Below are 27,762 nucleotides of genomic sequence, written 5' to 3'. Positions count from 1 at the left end.
AGGTGCTGAAGTTCCCCAGCTGAGCCATAGGCAGTGGGTGGGGGGAACTGGGACAGGGGCACCCATACCCCACCCTTCTTTCTGGCTCTCATTAGTGAATTTCAGAAGCCTCACAAAAGAAGGTCCCAATGCCATGTGGTCTGTCTACTGGGCTGTTCACAGGGATTCCAAGAGACAGGTTTTTCTGAGCATAGACTGACAGTCCAGGTCTCAAAATCCTGGTGGAGACTATAATCTTGGAAACTGTAAGTGATGTAATAGGTAGACTTAGGGTCCTTATGGCCAACAGCACCTGTGATCTTCCCTAGGGTGAGGAGAGCATTAAGGAGCCCTGCTTCCTCAGGTGTCCCTGGCCCTCAGTGTAGAATAGCAGGAGGCCTGCCTTGGCAGGCCCAGGGGTCAGCCTGTGCACAGCAAAGCCAACCTTGGGCAGGAGCAAGGCCTTAGGCAGGCAGCAAGGGTCCCTCATGGGCAGCTTCAGCCAGCTCCAGTCAGAAGACCTAGTAGACGGGCTAGGAGCCATGGGAGATGCTGACACTGAGGAAATGGGCTCTGGGGTCCTGGTGAGAGGCTCAATGGGAAGGCCCCCAAACCCTCACCCCATCACCTGCGCAAATACCACAAGAGAAGACTCCTGTCATCATCCCCCTGCTCAGCTGGGATCTGAACCCAGGTGAGCCCACATTCAGAGCCCACATTCCTTCTCCTTCCCCTAGAAATCCTGCTGCCAAAGGCTAAGCAAATGGTTCCCTGCACCCTAGGGTAGTTTCTCTGCAGAGGCCTGGGGTGGGGAAGCCTCTGAACAGAACAGAGCTTCTTCAGCTGGGAAAACTTGAAAGACCCAAAGGATCTGGAGTCAACCTGTGCAGCCCCTGGGGCCTCTCTAAAGGCAGGGATAATGGATGTTCCAGCCAGCTGGCCACTGAGCCATGAGATGGCAACAGGAAAATGCTACTGCCAAGCCCACAGGCGGATTTTATGAAGAAATGTGCTGCTGTTAAATATACACAGCGGGAAGTGTCTGTTACCAAACAGCTGTGTTTGGAAAGCAGTCACTGCTTGTCGGCTAATGGTTCTACATTAGTCACTGAGAGCACTGGCTGTGTCCCCCAGATCTGTGGACAAACTGACACCCAGGGCCTGGGCAGAACCACGCCCAGCCCCCAGCACAAGGTCGTGCCCCAAACAGGATCAGCCTTAACTCAGGCTCTCAGTGCAGTGAGGTGTTAACAACCTGCCATTCAAGCTGGGTGACACTTGCTGCTCAGCAAAGGTCTCTGAGTCAAGTCAGCAAAGGAGCCAGTGGAGCTAGCTGGGGTGCACCAGGGCCTAAGGTGTGGTGGCCTGGAGAGCTCTTGAGGCATACCCAGCACCCACAGACAACTGCCAGGTAAGAAAGGGGGTCTTCCTTGGAATCAAGACCAGCATTCCATTTCTCAAAGCCCAGGAACCCAGCCTAGGAATGCAGCTAACAGAAGAGCCAACAGAAACAGAGTGTGATGGCTGTGAGAAGGTTTTCCGGGAAGGAAGCCAAGGCAGCCTCCATCCCCACGACCAGTGATGGCTGGATCCACTGGGGTCCACCCACCCACCAGACCATCAGAGGGTGACCAAGGTGACCTGGGGGACATTCACAGAAATAGCAACAAAATGGCAAACTGAGCACAGATGCTCTAATGTCGGGGGGAGCAATGGAGCAACCGGGCCGGGATGAGGCTACCTGAGCCAATGCCAGGCCGTCATTCCCCACTGTGGGACCCTGAGCCAGGTATCCAGATGTGAAGTGGAGAGAGACCAAGACCCCCAGCTCCTGGACCTGCAGTATCTAAGAGCCGCAGAAGTGACAGTCAATGGCGTGTGTGCACGAGAACTGGAAAAAATACACATACAAAATAGCTTTTGTTTTAGGGTGGCAGAACAGTGGATATCCCCCCTCTAACTTTTAATTATAGATTAAATTATAGATACTATTTTCCACTTCTAAAAACCTCATCCAGCAAGGGGACAGGCAGGGAAAACGGCAGCCTATGCTTCTCACCAGGTGGGGCCCTTTACATGTATCATCTCCTTTGAGCTTTAAGCCATTCAATGGGGAGGCAGGGGCTGGGTGCTAGGGGCTCTGTGGGGCTGCACTGCAGCTCAGCTCTCCCTCCATCTAACCCTGCATCTTCAACCCCTTCCATAGTGGCTGATCCCTCTCTAATAGGCACCTCGTACCCCAAATTCTGTCACAGCAACTGCTTCTGGAGAAGACCACCTGCCACAGTGTGGGGAAGGTATTGGCTCAGCACTGGAAGCTCCAAGTGCTGCTAGGAGCCGACCACAGCTGGAGAAGCTGCATGGCTGCTTGGAGGGAGCATCTGAAGAGAGGGATACCCAGGGTGGCAGAGATCCCGATGATGGATGCTAGTGTCCCTTCCTACATGGGGCTCTGCTCCTCTCAAAGGAGAGAAGAAGGAAAGTTCCCAAAGCAGTACTGAAACATGGTGGGGGGCAGGGGCAGCATCAGCCATCAGTCCCCGAAGACTGCTGCAGAGAGGGTTTTATTAAAACACAGGTCTACCTGGATTCCAAAGGCCCAGGGCACCAGAGGTAAGGTCCACCACAAAATGCAGGCTGGCCAGTGAGGGAACCAAGCTCAGACAGTTCAGTGGCAGCCAGGAGAGCCAGATGCCCTGAGGCAGACATCCCATCCTTCCCCAGGCTCACCAACACCAGCTTCCCCTGCTCTGCTCTGACAGAAACCAACCAAGTCATGTGAGCACTTTGGGCAGGCACGACTATGACAGGGCACCTACCTGTGCCTAGTCCCCAAACAGAATTTGGTCAAGTAACAACTTCCTGTCATGTAACTGGCACCAAGCCAGCATCCATCCCTCCAGCCAACTGCCCTTCCTGGCTCTTCAGAGGTCCCACAGAGGCTGATGGGGACGGGGAGGAGGGTGGGGGAGGGGAGGAGTCTCTGGGAGGAAGAAGTTTCTGAGCTCGGACCTTACTGAGTAGGGGAGCCACACAAAATTACAGACTATAGCGAGACTCCAAGGGCTGCCCCTGCTTAACCCCAACACCCTGGCCCTCTATGGCCCTTACCCACACCAGTTTGGCTTACCCAACACTGCCACATGCCCAGACAATTTGCCTGATTGGGACTCTGCCTGTACTCCAACTTGCCCAATGTCCCCTACTCTGCCCATGGCCACCCTACAGGTCTCAGCCTCATGGGTGCCTTCATGGCGCTGCAGCAGCACCCCCACCCCTGCATGTCCCCCATTATCTTCTCCGTAGCATGTGTCACAACAGGACTAGCTTTATTTGCTTGCTTGCATATTTTAAAATCTGCCTCCCCTAGAATGGAGCTCGGTGGGGGCAGATGCTGTGACCAAGACACTTTCTCCAGTGCCTCCCAGGTGCGTGAGGAAGGAGAAGAGCACAAGTGCCACATTCCCTGCACAGATGCCACATGCCAGCAGAAGCAGTCTGGCCGGGAAGCCCCTGAGAGTGTTGAAGCCTGGGGCACAGCTGTTAAAGAATTGCTACATCATCTGCTTTCCAAAAAGAGCTGGAGGAGGCTGTCAGCACCCAACCCCCATGCAGCAGAGGCTGTGAAGATGGTTCTGGCAGCTGCACTGGGGAGGCAAGCCCAGGGGCAGGATAATGGTACGGAGGTCTCGCCACAAGATGAGTCTGGAGGGGATGGAGACTGCATCGGAGCCCTGGGACAGAGAGGAGGGGGTGCCTCTGCAGGGCATCTAGGGGATGTGCACGTGGGGCCACGCTGAATGAGAGTCACTACACCAGCCCCGCACAGACAACAGCTCAGCCTTCGGCCCGCAGCCAGTACCTGAGCCTGAGATTCTGCTTCAGGATCCCCCATGATCCTCCCATGATTCCCTGCTGCAGCGCACAGTCCTCACCAACTCTCAACCAGAAAGCTGGAGCACTCTTGGATGGGCCCACCCCCTACATCTCTCCTGTCCCATCCCTTCCATGCACCTCTACAAAGGTCCTGAGCAGCTCCAACACTCAGATGCTCGTGGGCCCATGGAAGATCAAAGCCCTCTCCTGCCCCAAGTGGGCCAGCAGCTCACTCACCCGGTGGGTCTTGCTGTAGGTGTAGAGGAAGGCCAGTCGATAGAGGCTCTTATAGTGCTGGGGGAAGCGGCTGAGGCACAGGCGGAAGGAGGCGATGCACTGCTCCGTAAGGAACTGGCGCTGCTCCTCTGCCCCAGCCGGCAGCCCCTGGGGAAAGGCTGCTGGCTCCCCTGGGGGGTCAGCTCTCTTCTTCCCGTCGCACAGGGCAGGTGCAGATGCTGCAGGTTTGAGAGCAATGCAGGTAGAGGCTGGGGGGTCCGCAGCAGGCTTCTGGCTGCCTTGCTCTGTGGCCCGGGAGCCTTCTGTGCTCTCCAAGGACTCCTCAGTTTTCCCTGTGGGTGAGAAGATAAAGAAAGTCACCTCGGTAGTGGTCCAGCAAAAGAGGTGCCTTAGTGAGGTGACTCACTAGGCCTGTGCCCTTGCTAGACAGGTGAGGGACACAACAGACCCAGCAGTAAGAGGCATGGGGCCTGGTGTTGACTCTGCCCCTGCCAGCTGAGTCCTCCACAGCCTCCCAGTCTCTTCCCCTGTGAAACAGGATGTCCTGGCTGGCACACAGCAGAGGGGCCCCAAGGCTGCAGAGAGCGGGGGTTGCAAGCAGGGCTCTGGGTCTCCCTCTGAATGGCAGCACAAGGCTGTCCCGCCTCTGAGGCCTGTGCAGGTGCACGGGAAAGCTGTCCACAGAAGGACGGTGTGGCCACTGCCACCATGGAATGAAACACCCAGGAAAAGCACACAAAGGACTGCACCTGCTCCGCCACTCAGCATCTCAGCCCACAGCCTACCCGACATCCTTCTCCAGGGCTGCTGCTACTACTGTGCATGAACCAAGAGCTTACTCACAGGAGAGCCCAAATGGGGTGGCAGGGGCTGCAGAAGAAGATGGCTGGACCAGGAGGGAGGGATGGAAGGAAGAGGGTAGGGGCAAGCAGCAGGAGTAAGGTGGCTCTTTGGGCACCCAGAGTCTGGCAAGGTCTGCGCGGAGGCCAGAGAAGCAGCCTGGCACCACTCTGAAGCCTGCCTGCCACAACAGGCTGAGCCCCTTCCTGCCCTTAGCCTGATGACCCTTTCCCAACTGTAGTGACAGCCAGAAGGGTAGGGCCAGCTGCAGCGCGGCAGAGTGGTCAGGGACTAGGGTCCCGAGTTCCCCTAAGCAAAACCATGCAGACCTCAGGTGCACATAAAGCTCTTCCTGAAAAGAATCTGACCAAGACAGAGCCAAGCTGCTCAGCACAGCACACAAGGCCACCTCCCACCAGTACTGCCATTCCTCCTAGCTCCCCTCCTGGCCTCACACCTTGAGACCAGCCATTGGGGAAACCTTGCTCCTTGTTCCTACCTCTCCGCTGCTGCTCCTTCTGGACATACCGTCTGTATTCCCTACCCTGCCTCGCCCACTGCTCTCATGTTCAGGACTGCACTCGCTGTCACCTCCTCCTGCAGGCCTCCCCGGCCCCAGGCTGGGGTTTGCGGAGAGCTTTGTGCACCCACCTTTTTGATACCACCCATCCCACTGCATTTATGCACGGATGCCTCCGCCTCCCCCTCCCCCATCACCTAGAGCCTAGCAAAGGCTCTAGTTTAAAGCTGACTGAATGATGGGAAAGCAGGTCACAGTTGATCTCGACACTATGCTCTCCTTTCAGGGGAGCTCAGGAAACCACGCAGGTCCCACAGGCACCCACTGAGAGCTTGATGACAGCAACCAGGAGTCTGCTCAGGGCTGGCGTCTTACAGGGGACACAATCGCCTTACTCACAAATATGCCCAATTTCCAGTGTTCAATTCAAGGGATACATTTCAAATATTGCTCAACAAATATGTTCTGAACAACCAGTCTGGGCCCAGCCCTGTGCTAGACACAAGGGAGATAGGGAAACAGGACGAAGACGCAGGCCTCCCTGGGATTCAAATAAGATGCTAAGCGTGTGCTCACACACAAAGACACACTTTCTTAAGGAAAGTGAGCAGAGGATCAAGAATTAATCCAAAGAGAGCTCAGACGGCATGTGTGAAGACATATGAAGAGAGAGGGAAAAACCGCAATGCCAGAAGAGCGAAAAAACTAGCTGCTTGGGATCCAGGTAGCCTAAAGAGGCCCTGGAGACATGGGTGACACATCTCACCCGCAGTGTCCACTCTTACGGCTGAATGAGCCTCAAAGTCCACATTAGTGGGAGGAAGGGGGTCAGAAATGTCAATAAACCCACACAGTACTTCCCAGCCAGGAAGCCCAGTCCTAACCCTGGTAGCATGAAAGCAAGAAGACTTCCTCCTACAGATAAAAGCAACATTCTGGCCACCCTGGTGCCCACTGCTGGCAATGAGGACTGGCTTAGAGTACCCATGGTGCACACACCAGGCCCCCTCCCACTTTGGCCACCACCACCCCCACCTGTCTTGAACGTGGCACTCAGGCATGGTCATCAGGCCTCTTCCTGACCAACAAGGGGCAGGCACAGCCACAGGATGGCAGTCCTAGAACGAGGTGCCTAGTAGCTGTCTCAGCATCCTCAACCCACATCCTGCTCTGGGCCCAGGTGGCAGGGAGGGCCCAGGCTGGGCACCTGTGTCCACTGTCTGGACCACAAGCTGTTGACAAACTCTGCTGTCCTCAGAGTGATATAACACAGTGCCCTTGTGTTTGGGTAGTGAAATTTGGGCAGCTTTTTCCTCCATTAAAAACAATAAACCTTTACTGTTGCTACATTCACGTTATACATTTTTTTGAAGCTCTGTCTCCTAAGAAGGAGAGCTTCAACTAGCTGTAGTGGAGCAGTCACCTGTGGAGAAGCCTCCTTCCTGGAAGCATCCTGTCACAAACCAAAGTGGAGAAGTAAAGAGGAGAGGTGAGTCCTCAGGAGCTGGTGCCCACTGGACGCCGTGAGAGGGAGGGCACCTGAAAGGGCACGGCTGTCAGAGCCGAACTGACTTCCTCTTGGCACCCAGGGCCTGGCACAAACTTGGGTTCCATTACACCCTGCTGCTCAACAATGCCCATGAAATCTGTGAGTGAGCCCTGTGCCACTGACCGTGACAGAAGCAGCAGGCTGGTGGCAGGGCCGCCCACGAGGGTGCACCCAAAGGGCTGGGGTGTGGAGCACAGTAGGGGCACACACCCAGCCCTGGCCCAAACCATATCCTGGTTTCTTGCAGGGGGCCAAAAGCTGCGGCAGCCCTGGTGGCCAGGTTCCTGCCTGCTGGGAGCCCGGAGGAGGGGGTTCAGAGACCACCACTGGCCAGAGCCAGGCCTAGAAATGCACACTGCTCCCTATGCTGTATGCCTGGTGTGGGCTCAGAGCACATTCCCTGCTGCACCTACTCTCCCGACAGGAAGCTCACCAACTTCACTGTGGTTACAGGGAAAAGCTGGGCTTAGAGCAGAGAGCTGCATCCATAGAAGTAAAATGCTTCCCTTCAAGCCCACCAGCTACTGCGGTGACTGGTTTTGCTTGAACTTTCTTTACCAGTGGCAAGTCCCTACACTGTCTACTTAAACCACTGGCTCAGAATGGAAGGAGGGCAGGGGTAGGATGCCCCTGAGTGTCTAGAAAGCCCAGCCCAGCCCAGGCCAGACTATACCTGACCCTCTCTTGGCTCAGCACCCCAGCCTCCATCCCCTACTTCTCCAAGCACGGTGGAGAGAGGCCTGTGATGATACAACAGCACCCATAGCAGATCACTGTGCTTGACGAACACAGACAATAGGCCTCACCTGGACATGAACAAGCCTTGCTGTATTAGGGCATGGCCCTATTGGTAACTTTCTCCTTCCCCTCCAAACTCCTTGGGGTGTGTTTATGTCAGTTGCAGAATATCAACATCGGTTTGGGACAGCATAACAAGCTGTGAGAAAGTGAGAAAGTGAGGCACTGGCCTCACCTTCCGTGTCCTCCTCCCTGCCCCTAACGGGGCACCTCTGCCAGCCTGCAGGGCATGCAGCCTTACCATCTGCTAAGGCCAGCCAGGGAGGCAGGTGAGGAGCAGAGGGCTGGTTAGGCCATCACCAGCATGAAGGGCTCTGGCCGCATCTACATATCAAGGCTGAGCCTTGACTCTCCGAGCCAGGGCCTGTGCAGACACATCCTAGGGGGGTCATCGCCAACCCTAGCTGCCCCTTCCAGCCCACCCAGAGTGGAAGAATGGGCCAAAGGTTAAGTGTGCAGACTAACCCTGGGCAAATTCCCGACCTTCTCGGAATCTCAGGTTCCTCACCTGTAACGTGGGAAGAGCCATGGGACTGTTTCCTAGGGTGGCTGGGAGGACAAAAGGAGTTCAAATAGGGCCTGGCACAGGACCACTGAGCATGGGTCTGGGTGGTTGCTGCTGCTGCTGTTGTTGTTCGGCAAGCCCTGGCCAGGGTGGGAGAGCTCTCAAAACCCACAGCCGGCTGCCCAGCCACAGCCCCAGAGTGGCGCCGCAGACACGAAGCCTGCCCATGGTCTCCCAGGAGCCGGGCATGGGGCTCTGCCCACTGGTTTCCACAAAAGGAGCCTGGGGGACCCATGAGAGCTGGGAGTGCCCTGGGGTTGGATCAGGGCCCCCTGCCCAAAAAAGGGGGCACTTTTTCCTAAAGGCCTGATGTGACTCAGACTAAAACGAAAACACATTGGTGACATTTAGGATCCAAAGACTTTTTTAGTAACTATGTAGCAAGAAAAAAAATTTGGGCACTCATGTTACGGAAGTGGCTTTCCCACATTGGGCCACAGGGTTCACAACAACGACATGTGTCACCGAGTGCACACTGTACTCCAGGCACCGTAAGAGCGCCTTCCTGAGCTCCCTCGTTTCATCCTCACAACCCCTGGAATGGGCCTTGGGATTGCTCCCACCCTACAGGGAGCAGAAGCCCAGAGATGTACGTAACTTGCCCAGCTGAGGTCCCAGAGCAGCAGGCGAAAGAGTGAGGACAGGAGCCAGACTGAGCCTAGGCCACTCAGGGGCCCATGCTCTTTAGACTGCCCAGACTGCCACAGGTCACCAAAGCAGTTCTAACGCACAGAGCTAGGTCTTCATACCTCGTTCCTCTGTGGCCCCCTGAAGGTCTTTACCAGTCGGTCCTGCTTGGGAACTGGGAACAGGCAGCTTCTTCTCCACGTAGAGCTTTCGGGAGCTCTCCAACGAGCTGGCAGGCTCATTAAAGAAGTCCTGTGTCGAACTGGAGTCTGAGAGTGCCACAGCCGTGCTGTCCTGGCTGCGCTCTGAGGGGAAAAGGAGGGAGAGAGGGCGGCAGCATGAATCTACACCAGCTCCAACATGGAGGGGCCTCCCCAGGGTGAGTGTTCTGGTGACTGTGCTGCAGAGGAGATGGCCTGAGAACAGCCACCGTGACCCTGCTGAGCCCGACTCACGCTGGAGGCCACTAAGCCACTCACCAAAGGCACCAATCTCCACGGTCAACCTTATGGGGTTTCCCCAAATGGTGGTGTTCTGATAAATGGTTAACAACTGGCTCACAGGGTAGGGGGGAAGCCCATGTTTGTAGCATTTACTGATTTCTGTGGTGTAAATACCCCCACCGTGGCCAATTTCAGGCTACCAGCCAACATGATCTTGCTGAAGGAGGAGTTGGAAGGAGATGCATGGTAGTACACATTCTCTAGTGTTTCTACCACACAGAGACAACAGGCATAACCAACTGAAGCAGGTGAGAGTCCTGCAGACATTTTTATCTGGTTGCTATAGGCCAAGTGCAGTCTAGTGTGAGAATGGAGGTCCCTGGGAGACATAGACACAAGGGAGGTTGTTACCCGAGTGTTAGTTCCTCTCCTTGGACCTCCACTTGTGCTCATGAGAAAGACCAGGGGCAGTGCAGGAAGAGCGACTGAAGGAAACCTCCCAGTGGTGCAGGCCTGGAGACGAGGCCTGTTTGCTGCTATAGGAAAGGCAGGAACCACTGATGGGACATTTTGGTCCTGGGGAGCAAAAGCCGTAAGCCAGATGGGGAGAGACAGCAAACCTTGTTGCCTTCAGGGTACAGGTGAAGACCCATTACAGCTGTGAGAGGGAAAAGAAACACCTCTGCAGGGAGGGGCAGGAAACCATTTAGGGCCCAAATATTTGAAGTCTCCTGCTACTAGGGGAAGAAAAGCCCCACTCCTGAGATGCAGGGACACAGTCTGCCTAAGTCTGAGGCTGGACAGAGACAACACATAACCAGCCCTGCCCCTACCCCAGGCTAGCAAGCACAAGTAACACACAAAGCAGTCTACCACAGGAAAAGGGGCAAGATCATGGACAGTGACCCTCCCTGAGGTGTACACAAAAAGCCCAAGGCTGAAGGTGAGGATGGAACACTGAGAAAAGGTTCTGGCAAATCAGCCCTGCTACAAGCATAAGGTAAGATCATAGGAATTTGAAACCAGTGGTACACTGAAGGTAACCATGGCAACAACAAAACCCCACCCCAGCTCAACTTCTGACTAGCCTAACTTCCCCTCCTAACAGCCTAGAAACAGGAGAGAGAAGCCCATTCCAGGCACAATATGACTTATTTCAGTTTCTTCCATCCTACACATAATATCTGATACTCAATAAAAAATGAGGTGCATGTGTGCGCGCGCGCATGCACACACACACACACACACACAAGAACACTGTCAAGAGAGAAAATAATCAACAGAACTAGACTCAGAGATGACTCAGATGTGGGAACTACCTGATGGGAAATTTAAAACTAAGATCAGGGTCACCTGGCTGGCTCAGTTGGAAGAACATGTGACTCTTGATTTTGGGGGAGTTCAAGCCCCACATTGGGTAGAGATTACTAAATAAATACACTTTAAAAAAACAAATAAGATAAATATGATATATAGATGTGATTAATATGTTAAAGGCTCTGGTAGAAAAGGTGGACACATGCATGAACAGAGGGGGAGTTTGAGGAGTGAGATGGAAACTATGAGCAAAAGTCCAATAAAGATGCTGGAAATAAAAGACACAATAGCAGAGACAAAGAGTGCCTCTGTCAAGTTTCTCAGCACACCTGACACAGTTGAGGGAAAAATAACCAAAACTTGAAGATAGATCAGTAGAAATCACACAAACTGAGAGAAGGAGAGTTGGGGGGATATCAGAACAGAGCACCCAAGAGCACCCAAATGATCTAACATACTAATTAGAACCTTGGAGGGAAATGAGATGAACACATGTCTGAAGAAATATTTAAAGAGATAATGACTCAGAATGTTCCAAAAATAATGGAAGACATCAAATCACTAGGAATCTCAGAGAACACCAATCAGGGCAAAGACTCTTCCACAATACCCATAAAACAAACAAACAAAAACAGCAACAACAGGGGCACCTCGGTGGCTCAGTGGGTTAAGCCTCTACCTTCAGCTCAGGTCATGATCTCAGAGTTCTGGGATCAAGCCCCACATCAGGCTCTCTGCTCAGCAGGGGGCCTGCTTCTCCCCCCCCCCCCCGCCTGCTTCTCTGTCCACTTGTGATCTCTGTCTGTCAAATAAATAAACAAAATCTTAAAAAAAAAATACACCAACAACAAACCATGCCTAGGACTCACATTCAAACAGCTGAAAACCAAAGGTAGAGAGGAAATCTTGAAGGCAGAGAAAGACACATCATATATAGAGGAACAAAGTTAAGAACTACAGCACACTTCTCATCAGAAACCATGCAAGTCAGACAACATCTTTAAAATGCTGGGGGCGCCTGGGTGGCTCAGTGGGTTAAGCCTCTGCCTTCGGCTCAGGTCAGGATCCTGGGGTCCTGGGATCGAGCCCCGCATTGGGCTCTCTGCTCAGCGGGGAGCCTGCTTCCCCCTTTCTCTCTGCCTGCCTCTCTGTCTACTTGTGATCTCTGTTCAATAAAAGCCATAAAAAAATTTTTTTAATTAAAAAAAAAAATGCTGAAAGAAAAAAAAGAGTCAATCCCAGGGGCACCCGGCTGGCTCAGTCAGAAAAGCATGTGACTCTTGGTCTCAGGCTTGTGAGTTCAAGCCCCACAAGGGGTGTGGAAATGACTTAAGTTAAAAAAAAAAAAAAAAAGTCAACCCCAAATTCTATATCCAGTGAAAATATCTCTCAAAAATGTAGGAGAAACAAAGGCTTTTTCAGACAAACGAAAGCTGAGAGGAATCCTTCCCATGAAATCTGAGTTACAAGGAATATTAAAGTTCTTCAGGTAGAATGAATTGAAACCAGACAGAAACTGGATCTACCTGAAGAAATGAAGTTCCTCAGAAATGGTTAAAGTAATAATAGAAAAGACATTCTTTTTCCTTATGTGTAGTTCCTCTAAAGTATTCCTGTCTGCTGCCTAAAGCAAAACTAGTAGCAGCCTCTTGTGAGTTTATAGTTTATGTAAAAGTAAAAGGAATGAAAACAAGGGTAGAAGAAATGGGCGTTTCCTTCACTGCTGATGAGCAGTATAATATCAATTGAAGGTGAACTATGATCATTTAAACATGTATTTTGTTAAGCCTAAGGCAGTCACATTTTTTAAGAAATATAAATACCAAACCAATAATAAAAGACAAAACACAACCTTAAAAAATAAAATTTTGTCTCCAACTTTGTGTATCTGAAAGAGGAAGCTCAATGAAATGGGAATCAAGAGAGCCAAGTTCAATTCCCTCTCATGCCACTCACTTAATTGTATGACCTTGAACAGATTAAGCCCCTGACTACCTATGAGCTGCAACTACATATCCCCTCAGAGAGGTCAATGGACAGCAGCATCTGGGGACACAGGGAGAGAGACAGACATGGCCCCCAGGACTCTCCAATCCTTTGCTCAACTAACTCAAATACTGGGGGCCCCCAGGAGGGCAGAAGTGAGCAGGCTGGTGGGCAAAAAACTTGCAACAAAATATAAAGTTGTTTCAACAAAAACAAAGGCCTGGACTCTGAGAAATGCAGGCTGCATCAGTTCAAATCCTGCTCAGTCACTTATTAGGTTGGAGAGCCTATGCAATTGCCCTAATTTCTTTACATTTTTGTTTCCTCCTGTGTCAAACTGTGATACATACAAATGCCCACTTCCCAGAATTGTTAGGAAGATTAAATACGTTAGTACATGTAAAGAGCTTGAAACAGGGCCTGATATACCGTAAGTGTTGACAAAAATATCACCTCAACTATTAGTATTATTCCAGAAAAACTGGACTGATTTTTCCAAGTAATGTCTCAACCTTGACATTAGAGATTTCATTCTGAACGGGCAAAGGATTCTGCTTATGATCACGCCTGGGCAGCAACATATGGATGGGGTGTTATCACTTCTTACACACTGACCTGACAGGGTTGTCCAAAGTCGTCCTGTCTGCGCAAAGAAACACAGAATTAGGCCTGTGCTTCCAAAGGCAGCTCTGCCGCTCCACTCTCTTCATGCAGGTCTAATCATAGACCAGGATTTGGAGACAGCGACCTCTCAGACAGCCTCACAGAGCCTGTCATTGCCCTTCCTCCTTAGCTGCCTTTGGAATGTCTACTGCCCAGGAACTGGTGGGTATCAGTATCAGCTTGGCTGGTGGAATGACAGAAACTGGGATGAGAAGTATATCTGAGACCCTTCAGCGGCCAACACAGAAGCTCTGTGTCTCACTAACAGGGGAGCAGGGACTTTGGCTGGACCCCTCTGTCTCACACTCAGTGAGGAGCTCTTCCCTGACCAGCAAGGCCAGATCCCAAGGCTCTGTGAGCACCGAATGGGGATTCCTGGCAGGCCTGCAGCCCTCACAAGAAGTCCCAAACACAAGTCCCCAGTGTGAGGGGATCACTTCTCCCAGAGAAATGGCAGGGGCAGCCCATTTGCTGTCTCTGTGGAAAGGAGAGCCTTGGCTCCAGAGGCCACACAGGGTCACCGCAGGAGCTCAGGACTCAGGAGACTCAGACCCACATTCCGATCCCAGATCTGCGACTTGAGCTGCTCCAGGTCTCCCAACATATTAACCACTGCTTTCCCTGCTCTGTCCCCAACACACAAATGGGATCCCCACAGGGGCCTGGCCTCTTGCCTGGCATGCAGGCCTGAGAGCCCAGTGACCCACCTTGCCCTGCAGCGCTTACTCTGGCCCTGACAAAGAGAACACCGATGGCCCAGACAAGATGGCAGGCCACACTCCTGCAGCAAAGAAGTCCTTCTGAAAGGCCAGAGCCGGCACTTTTTGCCAGCATCCAGAGCAGCTGTAGTCACTGTACGGCTGAGCAGCACGTCATGCAGCAAGCGTCTGGGAAGCACGCCTAGCCAGAGGATCTCACGAGAACTGGCAGACTGCCTGATGAGCTCACGTACTCACAAGCTGTTGGGCTTTGGGCCTAAAGAATCACTAATTTGCTGGAATCCCAGTTGTGATTATTATAAAAACCATGGATTGGCTTAAGCAAGCGGATATTTACTCCCAACATGCTAATACCCTCTTGATGCTGCCTACGGAGGGAACCTCTACTGCACCTGAGCGAGCAGGGAAGGCAGCAGACTGCACTAAGAATGGCGTGGGAAAGACAGGGCAGCACTGGGCTGCAGGGGGGTCTGCTGCCCTGGGGACAAAAATCAGCAGGTGGGGCCTCTGCTGAGACTTTAAAAACAACAGCCACAGCCAGGGAGCAGGACACGTGTAGGCTAAGGGACTGTGACCAGGCCTCCCGTTTTGAGGCTCTCATTCACAAGAGAACCCAGAACAGCCCACCCTCTGAAAGGGCGGAGAGCAAAACCCAACATGAGCCCTGGGGGGCACTGTGATGATTCTAGACAAGCCCTCATCCTGCGGGTGACCGGAGAACACCTACGGAGCCCTGAGGAAGGCTGATGCTGGAGGGAAGTGACAGGGATCTAGAAGCTGCAACCCCGCCCCCCGCCACCCCCACCACAGTCAAGTGACACCCCCTGCAGGCAGGCTGCGGGGTCAGAGCTGGAGAGGTGGGAGTTCTGCACACTGAGGTGCCCTGGCTGGAGCTGGTACCCCCTCCTTACCAGGCCTGTAAAGCAAGGGGGCGGAAGGCGCATGCCAAAGTTCCTGCCCACCCCTGAGAGGGCTGTGTGTCTGGGAAACAGAGGATAAGCACATCACTGCAAATGAAAGCCCGGGGCCAAGTTCATCTCCAATCTTTTCGGAGAGGGTTGGCACAAAGCTATTTAAAATCATCCTGATTTTGAATACTAGGAAGCAGCCTACACCAAGGTCTCACACCAAGAAGCAAGTCAGATTAAAAGAAAACTAAGTTCATTTCTTTTACATCACTGGGGTGAAGGAGAGGAATGAAAAGCTCTTAGACAATGATCCTATCACTGGGCAGAAGATACCTCTGGGCAAGGCCCAAAAGACCCTGAGCTTGTCCTGCCTGCCGCATGGCCAGCCGAATTCAGCACAGGCCCAAACAGCACCAAGCACAGCATGGACACTAACACTGTGCCCTGATAAAGGGACAAGGGGAGCCCAAATGTGTCTGGCAGTTCTGGCTTAAAGGGCGCACAGCTTCCCTCCAGGGCTGGCTATAGTCCCACCTTTTCCTCAAAGCAGTCTATGGATATCACATTTCTTATCTGGAACATGGTGGGCCAAGGGTCCAAATGAGCTGACCCACGGCTTTGTGTAACTGTGCACTAACAGCCTGGGGTGCTTCCTCCATACCTTCCAGGCACCGCAGGACACCTCCAGGGTACTGGCCTGTGCCGATGCTCAGAGAATAACCAGATGGGTCTGCCAGGGCTCGGGAGGCAAAGGCTGCTAAGCTGGGAGGCAGCAGCCCTCCCTCCTCTCACCTGCCTGCTGAAGCAGAGCCAGAAGCAGAGAGCAGAGGCAGGCAGAACTGGCTGCCTTCCCCCCTCTGCCACCACCTGCAGGTCCCACAGACTGGCCTGGGCTGGGGATTCTCCTGGCCTCCTGGTCCTGAGGCAGAGCAGGAGACCAATGGGTGGAGAGGGTCTTTCAGGGAAGCATGGACCTAAAAGGGGACCCTAGGGACTGCCCACAGCCCAAGATCCTGATTTCTTCAAGTAGCTGCCTAGAGATCAAAAGGAGAGAAGACACACTAGAGGACAGCCTGGACAGGCTGGACAGGCTGTCTCTGCTCTTCCTCAGAATATTCTTTTAAAAGTCTGCCCACACGAAACCTGTTCATACTAAATTAATATTTGTGGCAGAATTATAAATATGTCATTCTCTTATTGTTAATCACTAGAATGTTTCACATCTCTGCCCCTGGGCCACCCCTGCCCCTCCCTGGAACGCTTAGAGGGATATCCATCTGCCAGCCAACTGCTGATGACACCTTCCACTTCGGAGGTGGGACCTACAGGGCCAAGAGCAAAGGAACGGCAGCTGGGGACACAGAGGGAAAGGGATCTGGCTTGGTGACAGAAAGGCTGTCCATTCCATTGAGTGTGAGAGCGGACTATATTCAGAGGATTTTGGGGTTCATGTTTGACTCAGTTCAAATCCCTTGAACATTCTCAGGATTTCCAGGCCAACCTAAAAGAGCTCTTTGCTTACAAAACACAAGTTTTCTAGTACATTCTCTCCAGCTGCTCCAGCAATTAAGACTAGAAACAGCTCACAATCATTTATTTCATCAGCTGAGTTCAATGGAAGTTTGAGGGAAAAGGTATGGTTGTACCATTGAAATCTGCACAAACTCTGATTGGTGAACTTCGAAAAGCTCACAAATGCTCTGCCAAGTAGAAAGCAACAGGTTTCTAAGAATAGTAAACTTGGGTGGAATCAATATTTTGATAAATCTCTCAACTGGATTAACTCTGCCCCAGTGGGTCCCTTTCTGATGACCACCAGGAAAGAACACACCCGCTGGAAGGTAGCCTAGCTGTATGGGAGGGGCGCCCTCTGGCAGGCCAAGGAGCCTGGACAGATGCCCAAGAGAAGAGAGATACCAGATACACTAGGACCCCTGAAAAAGAGGCAGACACAAAGAGGCAGCAGGTGCCCACGAGAGTATCACTGTGGCCAGTGCTTAGACAGCAGCGCCAGCCCTCTGGGCCCTGGATGCTCAGAGCTGGGAGAAGACCTGGCCTCATGTACACTGCTTACCATGTGACCCTCACCATGCATCACTCTGTCACATTGTGCCTAGAGCAAGAGTTCTTGTTTCCCTATCTCGGACCCAGCTGGTTTCCCAAGCTCTCTCCCTGCAAGGTCTCTCTTCCTCCCACCCCCAATAACCTCAGTATCCAAACATGGTGGGACTCTCCAACGTTCATGTCTTTGCTCCCACTGACCCTCACCTGAAACAGCCCTGCAGACCTCTCTGGAGGGCTACCTCCTCCAGGAAGTCCTCCCAACCCACTATGCCTCCCAGCCAGCTCACGGCACTCCCTCTTGGCACCAACCACTGGCCCAGGACACCACCTAGGAACACAAAGATCCAACCAGGCAGCAGGGATCAGGGTGCCCTCCTCCTGGCTTTCCGCATGGGGCCCTGTTCCATGCCCAGCACGCAGCAGGGACTCAACATATGCCATGACCAGCTTCAGCCTGGAGAGGTTTCTTGGAAGGTAAGAATGGGGAAGAGAAGGAAGGTGACTGGCTCTGCCCTCTGACAGCATCCCTCCCTGACCCAGCATCAGTTCCCACCCTGCACGGGCACATGCAGGCCCTCCTAAGCTTCCCTACAGGCCTCCCATGAGCTGACTTCTCCCTCGCCCTGGGAAGGGAGGCTGGCGAGGACTGATGACATGCACAGCCCCCTGCCCGAGCCTGGACACCGTGTACCGTACACACAGGGCCCACCTCAGAGCAGCTCGGCTACTGTGCACGATGTGCATTTTTACACATTTGTCCTTGTGAGCATAGCTTGGTATCTTAAGAGTCTATCGCCTTTGTTACTTTTTTGAAGCCAGAAAGAGCAAAGCAATGGAAATACAGGACTAAGCCGCCTGCCAGGCGGACATGTGGTTGGAGGAGGCCACCACTGCATCTGGCCAGAACTGAGAACATGGGCTGTGGGCAGAAGCCAAGCACATCAAACACACACTCTCCAAATCACAGGACCAGCAGATGTGGAGGAGCTCCTGGTCACAGGGGGAGCAGGGAGCCGGACTGACGACTAAGCATGCGGTCTGCGCTGTCCCCTGAAGCGAGCCGTGACAGTGCAAGCAGAAAGACATAGCCTGGAGAACAGAGTGTGGTCAGGGTTAGGGGCAGCACGGGCAATATTGGTGGAGGCAGTGTGGGTGAGCAGGCGAGGATGAGCACAGATGGGACACGACACAAACAGTGACAGCATGGCGGGTGAGGACAGATGACCACATGGGAGCTTGCTTGGGCACCCTGGGCTCCCAATATGGCCCACACCCTACAGCCTGGGGCTCGGCGCAGGCTCTGTTCGTGCCTTAAGTGGGGCCAGATGGGCATCCTGCAACCCTAACACCAGCCTCCATGGCTCTCACTCTCCTGACCCCCCGCTTATTCTCTTTTCCCACCCTTCACAGTAAACACTGACACACCCCTAGTCCTTGGCTCAGCTTTGCATCCTCAGCGAGGCCTCCCACCCACCAAGGCCAGGCCAGGTCTCTTGGGGGTGGTTTCAGTTGCACCCTGACCCTTAGCTGATTCACAGCTTCACACCTGTCTTCCCCAAGCACCTGCAGCAGGATCCAGGATTATTCCATGCACCCAGCACAAGGTTGATGGGCACTAAATGAGCATGGCCATTGGTTAGCTAAAGAACGCCATAGAAGGCTCTGCCTCAGACTGACCACAGGGCAAGCCCTCTGCTCTCTGAGGCCATTTGTGGCTCCAAGATTGTCAGGTGACACGGAGCACGGCAGGCAGACAGCAAGGGTCTTGGCAGTCCAGCAGAGCCACTAGGTACACATCCTGAAGCCTGGCTGAGCCAGGTGAAGCTATGGACCAAGGCATCCTGTAACGACCCTGCTCCCTGGGCCCTGCTACTGACAAACCTCTAACAAGCAAAGCAAGGAAATGCACACAGATCCAGTCTCCATCAGGTCAGCAAATACAGGACCTTCCCAGTGTTAGCCTTCTCTGGCCTGGGGTGGAAAGAGACTTAGACCCAAACTCTCTCCTGGCTCCACCCCAGCTAGACGGATAGCCCTAGATGAGGGCCCAATTGCCCCCAGCTCGGCTTCTTCCCAGGACACTGGACACGTGGCCAAGCCTGCAGGGCTGCTGTGAGAATGGGACCCCAGGCACCTCTCCTAGAGCCCAGCCCAGAGCAATCACCCACTGCTATATGGTGGGACCCAGTTACTCACACACACGCTCACATACTCCATGCCAGGGAGGCATTATAGAATTTGTTCAGAAATCTCATTATGCCCTGTTTGAACATGGGTAAACAGCGATCACTGGGAGCCCCTTGAGGGTCACAATGTACTCCCTACGTGATTTCCTTTTCTTGGTCTGAAGTGTTAACACTATGGATTTCAGGACTTTGGACAAGTCCCAAGATGGAAGGGAAAAATAAGGAAGCCAGTGACGAGTGGTCAGGCAAGGGCTGCCAGTAGTGGTGGCCATGACTTAGTTCGTTCTCTGTCTCAGTCTCTCTCTCAGCTTGGCCAAAGGGTCCTTCTTCAGGTCAGCTGTGGGTACCCTCCCAGCCTCTCTGAGAACAGCTGGCTTTCACACCTGACCGTGGTGGAGTTTTAGAGCAACCCAAGGGCCATACCAAGGGTTTTCAGCCAGAGCTGTGGACAGACCGTAGGAAGCTTCCAATGCTAGTGCAAGATGGCACAAGGGTACAGGTGGGGCCAGTCCAGAGAGCAAATGTGGGTTCTACCATGAAGCCATTATCAAATGTCAAGTATCTAGATAAAATGCGAAGCTATTTTTCTAGATCTCTTTTAAAAATTTACACCAAACAAGAATTGACCTCAGCTGATTACTGATTTTGAAGCATAGGTATACAAAAGTAGAAGGGCACCTTGAAGGCAGGGTATCCTAACCGTACCCAAGGGAAGTCCTAATGCCTGGCCCTGTCTAGCTGGTAACAACTTAGCCTCTGACAGGCTCTAAGGTGCATAAGACTTGGGCCCAGAAAGCTGGAGGCACAGGCCTACTCAGAGGCTATTGCCTCCAAGGGCATCACTTGCCCCTTCTCTGAGGCCACATCACTGGCCTAAGAGAGAGAGGGTGCAAACCAAGGATGACCAGACCCAGACCCAGGCTCCTCCCACTGTGCGGTGCTGCATGGCCATTGTGCCAACTCTGATGCCCAGGGGACGACTGCATCCAGGATGTGGCTACAATGTGTGCACACCCTCCTTTCTTTAATACCCATGAGAAAAACATTACTCCCATTCTCCAGGTGAGAAAACAGGCTCAGAGTGAAGTCCCTTACTTGAGGTGGCCAAGCAAGGTAGCAGTGGGGCTGGGATTAAAATGCAGATCCCCAACTCCATGGCCTGCTCTGCCCTGGTATCCCTGTCTGATCTCAAGTGGGTCCCTGAACTGCTTCTCTTGGTCACTGCCAGGGCTGGAAGCACTCATCAGCCTTCCTGTCAAAGGGCTTGGCTATGGCCTAGAGTGAGCACTAATGTCCCGTCCTCCCACAAGAGAGGCTGGTCTCGGGCAGAGGAGTTGTATGGGAAGTGTGAGGCCACTCGTTCTCCTCCCGGGGCTAGTTAGCCAGCCCTGGGCCATGGGAGGTGGGAGCAGAGGTGGGCAGTGCAGGCCTTGAGGCTACCAGCGTATCCCCTGACACGAGCAAGCTGCTGCTTCTGCCAGAGCCAGGGCCTTTCCCTACAAGCTAGTCTAACCGCTGAAAGGGCCACTTTAACATTCTCAGAGCATGGCTATTTTAGGGAGCAAACATTTTCCTGTTGCAGACACTGCTCTCTTTCTGCAGTGAGGAGGGCAGGAGTTCTGAAGGCACCAGCAGCCAGGCCTGTATGGAATCAGAGCTTCCTGGTACACTGGGCTGGGACCGGGTGAAGGGAGACCATGGTTCCACATCATTGACAGAAATCGCTTTGAAAAAAAAAAAAAAAATTTTTTTTTTTACAGTCACTGAAAAACGTACAACTGCTGCAATTTTATTTGAGCCCCTATGTATGGCTCCCTCTGCAACTTCCAGAGCAAATAACTATCATGTCAGCACTCAGGACAGGTCACACCCGTGCCTGCCCCCAATGCTCTGCTTCCCTAGAGCTACACGTGCTTGGGACAGCTGGGCAGCAGTGCCGGAGCGGCATCATGGCCTCTTCTCGCCTCCCTTCCTCTCTGCTCCAGAGTGTGCCCACACCAGGGGAGCCACTCTCAGCTCTAGGGGCTCCCGACACCCAACCTCAGCTCGAACCTACAGGCCTGTGGACAGCCACGGGAGGCACTCCTTTCTCATGAAAGCTGGCCTGATGTGGAATCCTCACAGGAGTACCTGACAGAAACCAACTTGCAGAGCGGACTGATGAAAGGTGGGGAACAGGGACGTTTCTCTGTTGAACTCAGGTTAAGTAAGAAGGGGAAGGACCTTGTGTCAGGACGTGTGCAGGGCTGAGTTGGTCCTCTGGGACACAGGGAGGTGACACAGTCACGCAGCAGCACGCACTCAGCTCCACAACCTGTCTGTCCACACATTCCCCGCAGGCCAAGCAGAACCCAGGAGGGGGAGCTGCAAGTCTCTTCTCTCTCAGATCACCAAATCCCCGCCCAGAGGAGTCCCTCACGCCATCTTCCTTTAGGGCTTCTCTAACCCTGCTCTCACACCCCTTTCCCTCACAACACCGCAGGCTCTGGGAACCCATGTGATGGGTGAGGGGTTGTCCCATGCCCTGGGGAGGGCAGAGCAAGGCCTGTTTCCCCACAGCCTGATGGTGATCATCGACTTGTGAGCGAAGGCCTGCGTGTCTGTCGGCATTGTCACTGCCCCCCCAGGGCGCCACTTTTACACCCTCTCAGTCCGATTTGGTTCATTCCAGCAAAGACTTTATCACAGCTTAGCACTGTAAAGGTGAGGAGGAGAACATGAAGAAATCAAGCTATGAGGTCAGCATGCGAGCCTCCTAATGTTAGTAAGAAATGTGGTTCAAAGGTCGCCACCTGCCCTATCCCGTGTGGGATGGCCTCGTTCACAGTCCCAGCTGATTCCCACCACCCCACTGTCTGGACTCCCAGGGGTGACTGACTCAGCTTCCCACGGCGGTCAGAAGGACACGCTGTAATAATGCCAGCACGATGCCAGCATCACTGGGCTGACTGCACAGAGGCCACTACAGGCAGCCTGCAGACCCTGACAGCTAGTCCACAGAATCTCAGAGTGGTGAGATGCCTGAGCCTGCCTTGCCCCTTCCCAGCCCCCAGGTGGGCTAGCTGGCAGGTGGCGACCCCGAGCATGTTTTGGAAGCACAGAGTCACCGTGAGGCCATGAGGTTAATGAACAGCCGCAACATTGCCCGTGTCACCCCAGACCCAGCACCCCCCCTCACCAAAACAAAGCGAATCATCACCCAAAGCACCCTCCCCCGTGATTGGCGTGCCGCCCTGGGCTGGCAGTAGGGAGAACAGGGACTGTACCGTCCGGCGTCGCCTGCTGGTGGGGTTTTTTACATTTGACGTAATCGTGGTCAATCGGAGTAGCTGTGTAAGGTGGGGATGTCAGACCTGGGCCAGAGGAGGAGGGGAGGGAGGCTCCGGGGCCCGGCAGTGTCCCAGCTGAAGAGTGGGAGTCCTCGTCCACCAGGCAGGCCTTCTCTCTGTGGGAAAACGGTTGAGGTGCAGGTCAGAATCTCTACATCCTGCGGAAACGGGACATGTGCTGGTCTGAAACAGTGCCCCCCCCACTTTTTAAAAAAGATTTATTTATTTATTTATTTGACAGACAGAAATCACAAGTAGGCAGAGAGGCAGGCGGGGGGGGGGGTGCAGAAGCAGGCTCCCTGCTGAGCAGAGAGCCCGATGCGGGGCTCGATCCCAGGACCCTAAGATCATGACCTGAGCCGAAGGCAGAGGCTTAACCCAATGAGCGACCCAGGCGCCCCTGGAACAGTGCCCTTCTTGACTGCTGGACACCATGCCACCTTCAAGGGCCTCCTCTGCCCTCCTACGGCCCACTGCTCCCACACACATCAAAGGACTTTCCCCTCTGGCTGGTGATCCAAGGTGCTGAAGGAGCTGCCCCCATGGCACCCACTTGGGCTCTGGCCCCCAACTGGCCACTATCCAACCATCTCAGGCCCCAGGCCCCAAGGAGACTGCAGGGGAGCTAACAAGTCCTTCCTCAGAAGCACCCATCCCAGGTCCCCTCCATGCCAAGTCAGCACCCTTACATATGATGCCTGAGGCCTGACAGATTTAATTCCCAACAAGATGCAGACAGAGAAAACAACTGGATTTGCGTGTCTGGGTGGCTCAGCTCGTAAAGCAGCTGCCTTCAGCTCAGGTCATGATCCCAGGTTCTGGGATCAAGTCCTGCATCACGTTCCTTGCTGAGCAGGGAGCCTGCTTCTCCCTCTACCCTTTCCTGCTGCTTGTGATTTCTCCCTCTCTCTAATAAAAAATCTTTTCAAAAAAATCTGGGTTATTGCAAGCTCCCATGTGTATAAGGAAATCTGCCACAACACTGTTGAGCAAAGAAGTTAGAAACACCTGAAACATTCCATCAAAATGGCTATAGAAAACATGCTGCACCCATGCTATGGAATAATACACAGCCTCAGACTGCCAATAGCCACCAGAAAGAATAGAGTAAATGGGGTACTATCTCTATGGATGGGGTTCCAGACCTCTGGTTAGGGGAGAAGTATGCTCTAGAATAGCCCCTTCAGCTATTCAGCTATTCTGCTGCCCCTTCAGCAGAAACTCTATAATGTACATAAATATAAGTGTGTGTAAATGCACAGATAATTATTTGAGAAAACAAACAAAGAATAGTGGCTAATTCTGGGGAGAAGAAGGGATTTGTCACATTTTAGCCTATATGTTTATATATAGCCAGAATTTTCCATAACTTGAACATATTCATATATTATTTGTATAACTTAATAATTTTTTAAAAGACTTTAGTTATTTGAGAGTGAGAGAGAAAGCATGAGTTGGGGGGGGAGGGGCAGAGAGAGAAGGAGAAGAAGACTCCTCCGCTGAACAGGGAGCCTGACATGGGGCTCCATCCTGGGACTCTGGGATCATGACCTGAACCGCAGGCGGATGCCTAACTGACAAAGCGACCCTACCCCTATAATTTAGTAATTTTTAAAAAAGATTTATCTATTTAACAGAGACAGAAGGAGAGTGAACACATGCATGAGCAAGGGGGAGGGGCAGGGGGAGAGGGAGAGAATCCCAGGCAGATTCCCAGCTGAGCGTGGAGCCTGGCACAGGGCTCAATCCCATGACCCTGAGATCATGACCTGAGCCGAAATCAAACTGGACACTTAACTGACTGAGGTACCCAGGCATACCGATAATTTTTTTAAAAGAGTTACAATCAATAAAAGAGAACATCACTGTACTTGGGGGCTCTCTGTGACTATAAAGTACACATGTATAATTTCTAGGGCACACCACATCCACATTTCTCCCATAAGACAATGGGCCTCAAGGCACAGGTCTCTCTTGCACTTGGCTGAGCCCTGCGCAGTGCCCAGACAGGCAGGAGCACAGAGGAGAGGCAAGCTGAGCCAAAGCTCTAAGATGTGGATACCAGGGCAAAAGAAGTCTGGGCCACAATCAAGGGGAGGCCCAGGGGTCCTTCCCAGCCCAATGAGAGGACCATACCATGGCCCTAGCATCCCTATGCTCTCTGGCACCATAGGAAGAGCCTGCAATGCCCCTCTCTGCTTCTTGGGAGAATAGGCAGCACACAGGCCCTAATAAGTTCCCAGCTCTTGTGAGGGACCATGGAAAAGGACCCAGGAGTAAGAGCCTGCAACGTGAAAACTGCTTTCCTACAGTGTTCTGCATAGGGCAGAGCTGTGCCCCAGTGGGGAGAGGGAATTAGCTGGCTTCTCCCTAGGAACTGCCCCTGAAGGTGGGCTAGCAATGGGCATGGTCCCAGCATGAGGTAACCTGGGGTTGTACACTCAGCCTCTCCTTTTCAGTTTCAACAGAAATAACTCAGTCTGGGGTGCCTGGGTGGCTGAGCGGGTTAAGCCTCTGCCTTCGGCTCAGGTCGTGATCTCAGGGTCCTTGGGATCGAGCCCTGCATTGGACTCTCTGCTCAGCAGGGAGCCTGCTTTCCCTTCTCTCTCTGCCTGCCTCTCTGCCTACTTGTGATCTCTCTCTCTCACTCTCAAATAAATAAATAAAATCTTTTTTAAAAAGAAAGAAAGAAAGAAAGAAAGAACCCAGTCTAGCCATCAGGAATCTCCAGATGAGTTCCAGAGGCTCAAAGAGCTCTGATTCACTCAGCAGCAACCCCCTGAATGCCACTCCCTGTAAAGGAACCATCAGGGTACATATGGGGGTAAGCTGTTGGGTGAAAGCATGCTACTCACTTCTCTGAAGCTTTGGGCGTATTCTTCTCCTCGCCCCTGGCAAAGGGTCCTTCTGCAGCCTCCTTCATGAAGTTGACCAGGACCTCTGCACTGACCCCAGAGTCTGGCTTCCCCAGGAGCTTTAAGATGGAAGCATGGAGCCGGAAGTACACCTAGGAGAATGACACTCTGGTGTGAGCAGCCCTGCCGGTTGCTAAGGTTCGTTCCACAGGCCAGTCAGCCACATTGGCAAAGAACCCCTGACCAAGGAGACCAGACCATCACACATTGCCTTTCTTTATTCACCTTTAAACCAGCCAACCTATAAGTCATTCAAAGCAAGCTCTGACAATTAAAATGGACATGAACTCTCAAGTGTTCCAGCTTAAATGTTTAGCCAATAACGCAGGCAAGCTGTGGTAAGACTATGAGAGTAACAAGCCTCAGCCCCGCTCACTGGGCACCTCCTCCTACCACAGCCCTTGCCACCCTCTGTGGGCCCCTCTCTGGGCACCCACAAAAAGGGAGCCTCCACACCTATCTCCCACTGCACTGAGGGCTCCGTGAAGGGAAGAACAGCGGACTTCTGTTTGTGTGCCCATGGCTGGGCCAGCCAGGTACTGCAGGCCTGGAGAAGCCTGCCTAGTGGGTGCAGGACAGGTTGCAGGCATGCTGCACCAGTCGGGGCCTCGGCTCTTCTTCATTTCCTTGAGTCCACACCACAATCCTCCACTTACAAATTTATGAGCTCAGCTGCCCAAAGCCCCACCACCTGCAAAGCTCAGGCCCAGGTTAAACTCGGGTCCAACCTGCCCTCTGCTGCTCCCAAGTGAAAACCGCATCACACACAGGCACTGCCACAGTGACTCGGCCTGGGCTCCTGCCTGCGGCACAGACTCCCACATACAGCACCAAGGATGTTGCCAAGACTGGGAGCCCCTGTGGCTGCAGACCCTGATTAACCAGGCCCCCCACACCCAGAGGTGGTTCTCAAGAGATGCCGCCAAGGCCCCCCGGGGAAGATGCCAGCTGGTCCACCTGGGCAGCACTCTCAAGGGGGCATCCTGGACAGAGGGGTCCACCCCCAGAGCCCTGCCATCCCTAGCCCGCCTACGGCCCCCAGAGCAATTAGCCCACCAAGTCCATCTGCAGCTGCAGAAAACCTCTGAGGCCCCTACCCACACGCAGATGGCTCTGCCTAGAGGAGCACAGAGTGTTCAACTGGCCAAGATGAACCAAGCAGTAAGTTCAGTATTTTGACTGAAGGTTCAACAGCAAAAGTAAATTCCCACCAGGGCAGGGTTAAAGTCTTAAGAGAAATGTCATTTTTAGAGCAGCTGAGTGCTCATTCTCCTGAGAGCTGGCATGGTGCGCTAGACCTCCGTGCCTCACCTGGAAGTGCCTGGGCCCCACAGGGATACAATTCTGCCTGCTCACTGGTTCCATCAGGCAGCAGCAGAAACCAAAAGTCAAAGAAACACCACGGAGGAAAAGAGAGCGGTTTCTTCCTGAGGACTGGACTACCTCCCTGCACATGGGTTCGGTGCTACCAGAGGTGATGCACTGGGTGGCTGGGCTCAGGAGAGCCGGCCCCAACTGCCCTTCTCTTCTGCTGCTGACTGAGGGCAGATCACACCAGCTCTCTGGGCCTCAGCCTTCTCAGCCCCAAAGTGGGAGTCCCTCCAGGGATGGGCCCGTGAGCCTGAGTGGAAAGCACAAAAGAGCTGTGATGGGAAGGATGTGGGACCTAGGGCCAGGAATGACTGCAACATGGAAGCTGTTGAAGATGTGCTCAGTATGAAACCACATTTCTACATTTCCCCCATGAACCCTATGCATGTGGCCCCCACACAGCTGCTGCCAACCACTCAGCATGAACGGTTTTTCAAAGGCATATTTATAAAAATGAGATGTTTTTGCTTGCTCACACAATTAGCAAATATTTAAAAGAGGGAAAACAGACATGCTCATAGGTCTGTATAACCTTTCAGGGCAACAAGACGCTATGGATGTGACATTAAATGACCCACGACAAGCATGCCCAGCCAGGCCCTGTCTGCACCCTGGCGAGGAAGAAGTGGAAAAGAAGGACAAACCCATGAAGAAGGGATTGGACAAATAAGTGGATGTCCAGCCAGACTAGAGGGCACAAGGGCAGATAAGGAAGCCCACAATGCCTTGCACTACATCTTATCCAGTGAAAAATGCCAAATGACATGCAAAATGACAAGAAAATGTTACTATGTATCTATACATTAAGAGGGGGAAAATCTAGAATAAGTACATGCCCAAACTGTGAACAGGGATTACTAGGTTGGGGGG

The 27,762-nt window shown here is 53.0% G+C and overlaps 1 protein-coding gene across 1 annotated transcript in view; it reads right to left on the bottom strand.

Annotated features, from left to right (window-relative positions):
• Positions 1-27,762, bottom strand: part of CABIN1 (calcineurin binding protein 1) — a 155,352-nt gene that overhangs the window by 56,235 nt on the left and 71,355 nt on the right. Inside the window, exons 25-28 of the mRNA XM_080821182.1 lie at positions 25,462-25,613; positions 22,544-22,722; positions 9,114-9,296; positions 4,093-4,424 (exon numbers count right to left, since the gene is read on the bottom strand). Of these exons, the coding sequence (XP_080677308.1) occupies positions 4,093-4,424; positions 9,114-9,296; positions 22,544-22,722; positions 25,462-25,613 (846 nt within the window). The remainder of the gene's footprint in view (positions 1-4,092; positions 4,425-9,113; positions 9,297-22,543; positions 22,723-25,461; positions 25,614-27,762) is intronic.

The sequence above is a fragment of the Martes martes genome (assembly GCF_963455335.1).
Source record: "Martes martes genome assembly, chromosome: 13".
NCBI classification, from domain to species: domain Eukaryota; kingdom Metazoa; phylum Chordata; class Mammalia; order Carnivora; family Mustelidae; genus Martes; species Martes martes.
Note: the sequence above shows the minus strand (reverse complement) of the source record. Positions and strands in the feature narration are given on the sequence as shown.